Here is an 11,799-nt window from a genome sequence, read left to right on the forward strand (position 1 = left end):
TCCCTAATTGCAAACCCTGGCATTTTTTTGGCCTTGCAGGATAATCATCCTCTATCCTCATCCCACAGTCAAGTAGCACAACTGATGGGACAATCTCTATTACTTATGGAATGGGATAAATAGTACATAGAAGATTCTTGCCTGTATCTCCGTCTTAGGGTCTGATATAAACCCAACATAAACTGCAGTCAGCAACTGAGTTGTTAGTAGCAACCTCAGTAGTTCGGACATGTAAAATCCTTAAAAGGCAAGCCATCACAATGGAAGCTATGGTTCTCTGAGCAACTGGGCTACTAGCAAGATCAAATTCAAGCCTTCCCTTCTCCATAGCAAAGAAACCCACCAAAACCCCACTCACAAGCCAGTTTTACAAATATTTCTCTGGAGCTGGGGATATGGCCTAGTAGGGCAGAATGTTTGCCTTGCATGCCTAACTTATGGAGTGTTTTCTAAAAGGGCCCTTTTGTCAGACTTATGCATTGCCACTGGAGTTAGTTAAGTTCACACAGATGCACACCACCTTCCTTGATATAGAACACATCACTTTGCAAGAACTGGAACAAGACTAACAAGTGGTGGGTGATAAACATTTCCTTATCCCAACAGTGGGGGAAAAAAAAAAATCAAGATCAAGGCAAAACCCCAACCAGTCATTTGTATTATTCAGGTTGCCTTCTGAATTGTTACATTCCCCACAATGTCCCATTTCAATGAGTTGGTATTTTAATGGGCTGATCAGGTTTTGGGACGTGGCTGCCTTGGTTTATATTTTATCTGTCACAATGCTCACCATCCCTTGACCTGGCATGGCTTTTGACTTCAACTAAAAGCAGAAATGGGTTGGGGTGTAGTGGTGAACACCTGTAACCCCAGGTAGTTAGAAGGCTGAGGCAAGAAAATTGTTAGTCTGTGGCCAACCTAGGCAACATAGCTCAAGACCCTGTCTTTCAGCTGGGGAGAGAAGCAAACAGGAGGAGGCAGTGTTTACTTAAAGCAGTGCCTGAGCAATGTGCATAATGCCAGAATGAGAGGTTTTTTAGTGTATGATGTTGGCAGTGTTTGTTCCACCCTCAGTTCTGAAGTTTCTACTGGCTCACGCATCAGTTACTGCCAAATCCAGAACTGATGCTCTCAACTGCTGCTGATCCTAGGAGATCTGACCAATGAATGTACTCTTACTTCTCTTTCCAAAGAACTTACTCAGGACATGATACTCCAGCCTGCTACAATTGGAAGAAGCCACCAGTCTTGGAATAAACTTTACATGTCAGCACACAGGGCTGCAGAAACTGGCTACCTCACCCATCTCCGCAGCTGTGATACTTGAAAGCAATATATTGATCATTCAATATCAGGTATGGTGGTTCTGAGCAATACAGAGCCTTTGTTGCTAGGCTCTTCAGTGACATTCCACAAGAAATATGATTTTAGTAAGTATAAGTCTGGCACCAGAGTTTAGGACTTTTAATTTGTCCTAAAGTCACTGAAGCAAAAATCATAAAACATTCTGCTTTCCTTTACACCCCCCAACGCAAACAAAACAAAACAAAAACTATTTGTAGGAAAAAAACAGTTTTGTACATGGGATGAAACAATATAAATTCAAAACTTACAGATAAGGGTTAGCTCTATCATTCATCTCTTTAAAAAGTTTATATGAACATCCAGTCAAAACCAACAGGGTATCTCCTTTGAAATGTCATCTATACGGATTTCCGAGTAGACCACGGGACTGTATACCATCTTGGAATGTCCTCAGAAGGCTCTGTCATTGAACAGGTAACAGAGTTAAAAACCCCAGAGTCCTTTCTTTCAAATGGAAGAGGGAAAGACAGGGACAGAAGAAACTATTCAAACTTCGTCTTCTTTCCTTGTGGCTTGTGGTCTCCTCCTCCCCCTCTGCCTCCTCGGAAGCCTCCTCGCCCTGCAGGAATGCAAAACATCATGAAAGGATGGTGCAAAAATGCCCAAAGTGACCAGAAACTGAATACAGCACAGGCTCAGCAGTCTGTGTGCTATGTGGAGGACCAATTTTTACCTCCAAAGCCTCCCCGGCCTCTGCCGCCGAATCCACCTCGGCCTCCTCGGCCACCACCTCGGCCTCCAAAGCCTCCTCTGCCTCCACCACGACCCCCAAAGCCACCTTCCCCTTTGGGCTTGGCCCAGTCCAAGGTAACTTTGTTTCCATCAATTTCACCATCTTCCATGGCCTCTTTGGCAGCTTTGGCATCTTCTTCACTGTTGAAGTCTACAAAACCAAACCTAAAACACCAAATGAAATCACCCATTATAAAGGAAATACATACTAATAAGTTAACTCCACATGTCACCCCACAGAAAGTAGCCTTGTTCAACTGAGAAAAGATCTGAGTGACAGATCATCCCTACAGAAAATCCTAATTTGCCAGTTAAATCCTAAAATGTCTGTCTCACAGAACAACCAAATACACACCTCAGTAGAAACAGAAGGTAAAGTAATGCTGTTCTGTGAAATGTCTCTTCTTCTCGTGCGAATCCATAAACTGCCACCAGTTGACAGAAAGGAGCTCAATGAGAAGATACATCAGAAACCAAATTCTCCACCCAGGACATCAATATGAACAGAAGCAATGCTGCCCATTTCCCATGCCTTACCCTTTGGAGGATCCAGTTTCCCGGTCAGTGACTATCCTTGCACGAACAGAACCGTCAAATGATTCTTTTAAGGTTTCTTCGGTGGTATCTTCAGACAGGCCTTTGACAAACAGAGTTTTTGATGGCTCTGTGGAAGAAAAATAAATTGTGTATTCTATTTTTAAGTCACATTCATATGACAGTAATTTTGTGCAACGTCCAGTATGCTTTAGTACAAAAGCAGTTAAAAGCAACTTAGCCAACTAATGCTTAATTTAAGGCTCCTATCAACAGCCTTATAAAGTTTATTTTGTATTACCTACAGACAGTCAAGTTTCTGCCTCATGTCTCAAAGAAAACAAAAGCAAACTGAAGTGTGTACTGCCCACCAGGTAGGAGTCAGCGAACCACAGGCAAATTTGTTGTTCTGAGTTGACATAGCTGGATCAGAACTTGACTATCTAGAGGAATTTTCTTGATATTTCATCAATTATTTCTCAGGTAATCAGTCATCATATCCAGCTATCACTCAGTGATAAAAGAAAAATAGGATCATCTCAAGATTTGTAGAAAAAGTAAAAAATGGCATTAAGTTCATGCAGAGCACCAAGGAAGATACCATTCCCTAGCCACACCACCTTGCCAATGGGACTTACGGCTTCTTGCATTAGGCGATCCCCTGGGTCCTTGCAACTCCAGCCTGATTGCTCTCCCCTCGATTTCCCTTTTATTACAGGAATTTAAAGCTTCTTTTGCATCTTCAAACGAAGCAAACTCTATAAATGCATACCTGAGGATGGACAGCCAATACTTAGCAAGTTAGAAAACACATGGTTTTTCTATCAGACAATGCCCCAGGCCTTTTCCCTCAAGCAGGCACTTCAATTTACACTCATTTGTGCAGCTAAAACCATTCCACTCCTCTGCTGACAGGATCGAACCCAGAGCCTCATGCTTGCTAGGCAAGCGCTCTACCACTGAGCTATAGCCCCAACCACCTTTATTTTAGATATAAAGACACTCTTACAGCCCACTCCTGACAACCAACATACTTATTTCCTTTGTAGCGCTGGGGACCAAATTCAGGGAGACTCATGTGTCCTAGACAAATGCTATAACCCGAGCTACACCCCCAGGCCCCAAGCCTAACATAAAGACATTTTACCCTTTAGATTTGCCATTTTGGTTCTGGGGCACTTTGATAAAAGTTGCCTTCTCAAATACTTCCTGAAGAGTTTCTTCTGTTGCATTGTAAGAAAGGTTGCTTAAAACCAGAGTTTTTGATTCACCTGCAAATAGAGATGTCATTCTTAAAAATGAAAGTGGTTCCCAGCTACAATTACAGGTAAAATAGCATCCAGTTCCTGAGGACCAACACTTAAGAATGAATGTACCAAGGCTGATGCTAGTGAAAGCCTAATTCTGTCATTCAATTTACTGAGCAGTCATTGTATATTGGTAATGCCCTGCTCTAGTATATTCTTTATTATTTTTTTAAATACTTTTTAGTTGTTGAGGAACCTTTATTTATTTGTATGTGGTGCTGAGAAGAACCCAGTGTCACACATGCTAGGCAAGCGCTCTTCCACTGAGCTACAACCCCAGCCCTCTAGTACATTCTTTAATATTTCTTATCTTCATAAAACAGTGATATTTTCATAATATATAGGCTGAAGTTACTTAAAACACAAAACATATCTAACAAAAGAAGCTAGACTGGCCTACCATTTTTCAATAAAAAAATATTTCAGAGAGCTCAGTAGTTTAATTTGCTGGATCTTCACCCTCCTTGATTATACAATAATTATAAATTTATTAGGAGATACAAACGATTTTCCACCCTCAATTCTATAATAAACCCATAAATTCTTACCACTCCAATTGTTATTCTTTCCACCTCTGTAGTCTTGATTTTGACCTTTCTCTCCAGTGTAGTAGAGGGATACAGATCGACCATCAATTTCTGTTCCCTGCTTTTCTTCAAAGGTTTTCTCTGCATCAGCTTCTGTCTTAAATTCAATATAAGCAATCCTGCAAGGATTATTGAATGGGAAGAACATTAACATGTTTTGCCCTCAACAACACAGACTTTCCTTCAGTTCTGAACAGTAATATCAAGTTAAACACTAGGAAACACATTAAAGGTTAGGGTTATGGCTCTGTGGTAAAGCACTTGCCTAGCATGCGTGAGGCACTGGGTTTGATTCTCACCACCACATAAAAAAATAAAGATACTGTGTCCACCTAAAGTTAAAAAATAAATATTAAAAAAAAAGGTATTGTGTCCATCTACAACTAAAAAAAACACATTAAGGTGATTATTGTGCAAATACGAAAGCATACACAAAACTGCAACGGGTGCTGATGTACACAGGACCACTGTCACATGCAGCCCACATGCTCTTGAGGACCTCAATGCTCAGGACCATACCAATGTTGATGGAAGTGATGCATGTCTTAATCTGGACTATCATTATGTGGCATGACTGCTCTTAATACAGAATTATAAGGCAGGAGCACTTCTTACTCCTTCATATGTACATTATCTCATCTTTGAAAACTGTTACAAATTAAGTATAGTATTCCTGTTTTATAAGCAGGAAACTGAGCCACATTTATAGGTTAAGCTTGCTCAAGATCACACACCTACAAAACTGGACTATGATTTGTGTCATTAAGCAGGGAAGTGTCTTCTTTTTGGTACTAGGGATTGAACGCCAGGGAAGCTTAGCCACTAAGCCACATCCCCAGCCCTTTTTTATATTTTATTTAGAGATAGGGTCTTGCTGAGTTGCCCAGGACCTCGCTAAATTGCTGAGGTTGGCTTTGAATTCATGATCCTCCTGCCTCAGCCTCCTGAGTTGCTGGGATTGCAGGTGTGCACCACTGCACCCAGCTGAAATGTCTTAATAAAAACACAAAACTTTTAACATTCTAAGAGACACAAAACATACCCTTTACTCTTCCCATCCTTGCTGACTAATCTGATCTCCATGGCATCTTCAAACACTTCTTTTAATTCATCCTGAGTGACTTTGTAGGGGAGGTTTTTGGCCAAAAGTGTTCTTGCATCTCGGTCTACATTTAAAAAGAAACCACAAAAATGAACCATGGTATGACCCACAGACCAGAGGAGGAAAAAAACAAAAATAACACTAACAGCACAATTGCATACAAGAAACTTAGATGACAATGTAAAAGGTACTGTTCTAAGTATGGATGTACATCTGTGGCAAAGTACAAATACCTCCATGCTGTCACAGCTGACAACTATCTACACTAAAATATTTAGAATACTAAATCTAGGGTAGATGCTCACTTCTTAAACTAAAATTTATGAACACACAATCTATAAGATGTCCAATCTATAAGGAAAAAACAAAGGACATAAAGAAAATTAATAGGAATGTATTATAATTTAAGAAAGGCCCTTTATAATTATTGATATGTTGACACAGTAGGAAATACATCTGACCTTATAAATCAGTCAAAATTCAAGGGCACCAAAAATTACCTTCAGACTATGTGTAAAAGTATACATGAAACATAAGTTAATCTTGTGTTTAAGACTCACATTCCACCCCCCAGAACATAACCCCGTCCCCATTCCAAAATACTTCTGGGTCCCAAGTATTTCAAACATCACAAGTTCACTCTGCATATAATTCTTTTCTGAGTAACACTGTTCATGCTTGCCTAAGTCAAGAATGCTTAACAACAAAGGTAGTGCCACATGCACTGCTGTCAACAATCAACACATTGAATTCTCATATTATGAATTCTCATATTATGAAGAATTTACGAGAAAAGGTTTTTAAAAAAAAAAACAAAAACCTGAAAAGTCTATCTCCTGAATCTACATTTGACTTCCTAGACACATTTGGATAATATAATCTCCAACGCTTTACATACCTTTCTTACTGTCTTTTCCTTTTGGTTTCTCTAGTTTAATTTCATTGCCAAAAAGTTTTAAACCAGTGAGTTCCAAGGCTTTTTCCAGATCTTCAGCAGATTCAAAATCCACATAGCCAAACTTCCTTTTAAAGCAAACAATAAAATTACAAGTGATGAGAGCAAAAAATAAAAAACAGTCAAACTGTACACATACGAATACCAGCAACATTATAGATAAAGCACCTACAGTGTTAATAAAGTTATGGCTCTGCAAATTTCAGCTAAAGAACAAGATCTAAATACCAATATTTAATATGCAATTCATCTTTCATGTCTTCCTGTGGGTCACACTTATAACATAGTAATAGCTTACAAAGCAACCTGTTAAAACACTTAGTGTGGAGGTCTAATAATTTTGGCATTTCCAAGAATATAAACATCACATTTCCAAAACTATTCTTAAAAATTATTTTACAGCTGGGTGTGGTGGTGCATGCCTGTTATCCCAGTGGCTCGGGAGGCTGAGATAGGAGCATCACAAGTTCAAAGCCAGCCTCAGCAACTTAGAGAGACCCTGTCTCTAAACAAAATATAAAAAAGGGATGTGGATGTGGGGTTCAGTGGTTGAACACCCCTGGGGTTCAATACTCAGTACCAAAAAAATTCTTAAAAATAAAGAATTGGAGATATAGTGCAGTGGTACATTATCCTAAACTCAATCCCTAGAACTACAATAAATGAATTAATTTCAAAAATTTTAAAAAGAATTTGACTCATTATGTAGATTACTTTTATTATTATGTAGATTACTTATTATTATGTCAATTATGTAGGTTTCAAAATTGGGGATTCTGTAATTTAATAATCTAATGGTCCAGTTCATTAATGTATAATCTGTAAGATATTTTTGGATGCCAGGCTAGGGTAACTGGGAAAAAGCACTTGCAGATTCACATGTAACAGTGTGACATTTACCTACCTAGTTGTTCCAATTCTGACATCCACAGCAGCCAGATCATTTTTCGCAAAAAGTTCACTGATACCAATTTTTAGTTCAAGGGCAGATTTGTTAGAATTCAGGTTTCCAACGAAGAGATTAAAAGATGTAGTTGGTTCTGTGCCTATACAGAAAGTGAACTCTTATTATTAGACTACAAAGCCCGGTACAAATCAAATTCCAGCACAAAAACTTGTACATATAGCACATCAGTATACTGCAAGCTAACATCAGGTGTTTCAGAATTAAGTCCCTTTATAGTTCATCATTTGTGCTATTACTACTTTATCTCACCCGCCTCCCTCCTCATTTGGTGGATTACCTTCTACTTTCTGTTTCTTTGCTTCAGGGGCTGCCTTCTGTTTGGCCATTTCCTTCTTTCGTTTTCCAGGTGCTTCTTTGACAGGCTCTGGAACAACATGCCACATATACTTACTTAAGTACTTTCTTTAAACACAGCTCAAGTCAATATACTTCAGAACCTAGTTTGATTACCTTCTTCCTCCTCCTCCTCCTCTTCGTCATCCTCTTCATCATCATCTTCATCCTCCTCGTCCTCATCCTCATCATCTTCATCCTCCTCCTCCTCTTCCTCGTCCTCCTCAGCCATGCCCTTGTGCTTCACTGGTTCGGCTTTTGGAGCAGCTTTCTTTCCTTTGGCTGGTGTGATCTCCATAGGTTCTTCTTCTTCAGAGTCTGAAAGAGAAGCCAGCCACCATGTCAGAAACTAAGGAAATGCAACCTTGCCACCATGCTTAATTAAGCTCCATCAAGGTATCTTGCAACAGAACTCCAGAAATTACAAAAAGAACTCACCATCTTCCTCCTCGTCATCCTCATCATCATCCTCTTCATCATCATCCTCCTCCTCCTCGTCATCCTCATCATCCTCGTCCTCTGAGGCAGCAGCTGCTGCTTTCATGACTTCTGGTTCAAATTCATCCTCTTCCTCGTCATCTTCATCCTCCTCATCGTCTTCATCCTCCTCACTGTCACCCTCCTCCTCATCATCACTGTCTTCCTTCTTGGCATTCTTGCCATTTTTTGCCCCCTTGGCTGGGGCAACAGCTCCCTTCTTACCAGGGGCTGCTGCCAATGCTTTGCAAGGAGTGGCTCCCTTCTTGCCAGATGCTGCAACTGCTTTGGCTGGTTTAACTGTCTTCTTGGCTGGAATGGCTGCTGCCTTTTTGCCTGAGGTGACAGCTGCTTTCTTGGCAGGTGAGGCAACTGCCTTTTTTGTCAGGGAAACCACCACCTTCTTTACTGGTGCTGTGGTAGCCGCCTTCTTGCCTTTTTTCTGAGGGACGACAACCTTAAGAATAAATAAAAACACTAAATATTTCCACACATTCAAACAGCCACGGTCTTAAAAATTGTTAGATCTTGGCATTGCCTGTGGTTCAAGACTATACCCATGTTAATCTTTAGTCAGATTATGTGTCTTATGTCTGTGATGCCAGAGTTCTCAATGCCAGGTAAAATACTCAAGCATAAAGAATCCTTCCTAACACTTAAAAATATTTTTGAACCAAATGTCTAATTCCTGCATCTTATGCTTTTGAAATCTTAAAACTTATCACTTGTAAAGGTTAATCTAAACCACAGTGTTTAAGGATTATGCTAAATACACTTAATCATTCAAAACATTACACCCATTAATTTAATCATTTGGGGCTCCCAGAGTGGGTGGTAGTAATACAGAGCTTAATTAATAAAAAGTTTAATTCTTAAGGCCCGAAATAAAAAATAACAAACTTTACAACCCCTGTAAATTATAGGACAAGTGAGCAAATTATCATTTATCTCGTCTTACAAGATGCTTTTTATTAGTTTTAGCAAGTAATTTTATCATACTCCCCAAAAAAACATGTGTGAGGCCCTGGGTTCAATCCTCAGCACCACATAAAAATAAATAATACAATAAAGGTATTGTGTCCATCTACAATGAAAAATATTTTAAAAAATGGAAGCACAACTGTAGGTCAGTTGTCTTTACAGTAAGCAAACTGGCAGAAGAGCTTAAGAGATCCTTGCCCTCAATCCAGATACTTAGTGATTGCTTCAAAGTTTATACATAATGGGATAAAGACCAATTATTCTTGCTTGAAATTTAGGAATCTGGAAAGGTTCATGAATATATCCATGAATATAACATTCAGGTTGGCCACTTACAGAACAAGAGCTTTTCCTTCATTTTAGCATGTGAAGGCAAGAAAATACATTAAAACTGGAAAGATGTAATGATATAACATACCACACCACACAAAACCCTGAAGAGGGGACTTGAGAAAAAGAAGCCCCTCCCAGATACTGTCTCAAATTCACATTCAAATACATAACCAAATGACAATATGCCAATGAAGAGCTTTTAGCTCCACAAAATCTTTTTGCCAATACCTTCAGATATCCACCACCACCTGCTTTAACTCTCTGATTTTACACAGTATTTTTTTGAGACAGGACCTAAATTGCCCAGGCTGGCGTCTAGCTCAGGATCCTCCTGCTCTCTGTCTCCTGGGTAGGTGGGATTACAAGTGTGTGCCACTGCATTGGACTTTAGCTTTACACAGTTCTGTATTGAGTTGATAAAATTACCTCTTCTCCACTGCTGTCATCTTCTTCATCTGAAGATTCCTCATCTTCACTATCTTCTTCTACCTCCTTTGGGGGAGGAGCCATTTTCTTAGGGTCACCTTGATTTTTACCGGCCTAGAAATGGCCACAATTAAAATATTACATTTCTATCCACATTTCAAGCCATTTTTTCCCCCCTGGTATTGGGGATTGAATCCAGAGGAGCTCTACTTTCGAAGCTATAACCCCTGCCCTTCTGTATTTTTTTGAGACAGGGGCTTGCTAGGTTGCTGAGGTTAGCCTCAAACTTGCAATTATCCTGCCCTGGGCCTCCCCAGTCGCTGGCATTACAGGCCTGCGCCACCCGCCCTGCATTGAGCCAATCCTATTTTATCATGTTTCTCCACAGTAATTCAACCATCTCCTTTCTTAGATTCCGTTTTCTATGCAGCATAAGTTCACAGTGAACATCAATACTAGCGGCACTGCTAGCAGCGCACTTTTTCTATCAGGTTTGCAAACAAAACCAAACTAAATAAAACCATCATAAATAGGTAAAAGGGCAACCTTAAGAAGTATTTCTTCCCTTTATCTCAGTTAGGCCCTCTTGTTTTAAAAAGCCAACTAGTTATGCACAGCCTGTCGGCAGTGAAGATCTTAAAGGCACCTTGGGATATTACAAATCTCCCTTTAACCGAACTTGGTTCTTCTCATTAACTTCCACTCCCAGACCTATCGGGACCACGTGGGTGCATCCGCCACGCCACCATGTGCCCGCAGCCCAGCGCCTCCTGGTGCCCACCACGTGCCGGCCGGCCGGGCCCAGGCGGAGAGGTCCGCAGGCCGCCGAGCCTCCCACCGAGGCCAATCCTGCTGTTGCCCGCCCCAGGGCCCCGGCCCCTCCGAAGACTCGGAGCCCCACGCGGAGTGGCCCACGTGGCGGGCCGCGAGCCCGGACACGTGCGCCAGGAGGCGGGGCCCAGCTCGCTCCGGTCGCAGGAGTTCGGCCTCATCCCCACGCGCCGAGACGCAGCGCCCCCTCCCCACACCCCGCCGAGGAGTTTCGCCGCCAGTCAGCGGCCTCCCGCACCTGCCTAAGCTCTTCACTTCACCACCCGCTAGCCAAAAGCCGCGAGACCTCCGACCAGTCGCGCGAGACTTCCCGCAGCATGGCGCCCTCGAACGCGCCCGGGACTGCGCGCAGGCCCTCCTCCCCGCGGCGCCGTGCGCGCGCGTCCTTCGGAAAGCAGGCCTCTAGACGTAGCTGCTCGGGCACCAGGCCTCTTACCTTTGCGAGCTTCACCATGATGGCGGGTTATGACGGCGGAGTGTGTGGCGGGCGAGTGGCGCAGATAAACCTAGAGGAACTGAAGCAACGTCGATGGCGGCCCTCGGGTACAGAAGATGCCGGAGCACGTACCCCTAGCTGCCAGCTACAGCTAGAGACTGAGGCGAAAGACTGAGCCTGCCCAGTAATCGCTTCTGGAAAGGCGACGACGGCGCCCCCGTGACTCCGCCTCGACCAACCACCGTTCGCTCCCGTCCTGTGACCCAATCGCGAGCCTCTAACCCAGGACAACGCGGGGCGGGGCGCGGGCGGAGTGGGCGGGCCGAGGCTGTCAGGGAGGGGGAGAAGCTTGGAGGTAGTGCTCTGTGGGCGGAACTCGCTTTGTGCAAGGCCGGCGCTGATTGGCCGGCGTACGCGCGGGTTCCCGAACGTT

General features: G+C 42.3%; 1 protein-coding gene and 3 non-coding genes across 4 annotated transcripts; all 4 read right to left on the reverse strand.

Annotated features, from left to right (window-relative positions):
• Window positions 1-1,449: 1,449 nt before the first annotated feature.
• On the reverse strand, window positions 1,450-11,549 carry Ncl (nucleolin). Its single transcript, XM_046439912.2, has 14 exons — window positions 11,367-11,549; window positions 10,100-10,213; window positions 8,321-8,816; window positions 8,000-8,200; window positions 7,827-7,913; window positions 7,487-7,628; window positions 6,526-6,650; window positions 5,568-5,691; window positions 4,487-4,644; window positions 3,779-3,902; window positions 3,270-3,403; window positions 2,635-2,761; window positions 2,039-2,262; window positions 1,450-1,924 (listed from the first exon to the last, which is right to left on the reverse strand). The coding sequence occupies exons 1-14, from the start codon at window positions 11,382-11,384 to the stop codon at window positions 1,848-1,850; spliced, it is 2,151 nt and encodes a 716-aa protein (XP_046295868.1). The 5' UTR covers window positions 11,385-11,549; the 3' UTR covers window positions 1,450-1,847.
• On the reverse strand, window positions 2,423-2,560 carry LOC124089783 (small nucleolar RNA SNORA75). Its single transcript, XR_006850867.1, has one exon. It is a non-coding gene; the product is annotated as a small nucleolar RNA SNORA75 (small nucleolar RNA).
• On the reverse strand, window positions 3,055-3,134 carry LOC124089774 (small nucleolar RNA SNORD20). The gene has a single exon (XR_006850862.1). It is a non-coding gene; the product is annotated as a small nucleolar RNA SNORD20 (small nucleolar RNA).
• On the reverse strand, window positions 7,709-7,780 carry LOC124089773 (small nucleolar RNA SNORD82). Its single transcript, XR_006850861.1, has one exon. It is a non-coding gene; the product is annotated as a small nucleolar RNA SNORD82 (small nucleolar RNA).
• Window positions 11,550-11,799: the final 250 nt, after the last annotated feature.

The sequence above is a fragment of the Marmota monax genome, unplaced genomic scaffold (assembly GCF_021218885.2).
Source record: "Marmota monax isolate L192 unplaced genomic scaffold, Marmota_monax_Labrador192_F-V1.1 WCK01_AAM20220418_F8-fsc00041, whole genome shotgun sequence".
Lineage (NCBI taxonomy): Eukaryota > Metazoa > Chordata > Mammalia > Rodentia > Sciuridae > Marmota > Marmota monax.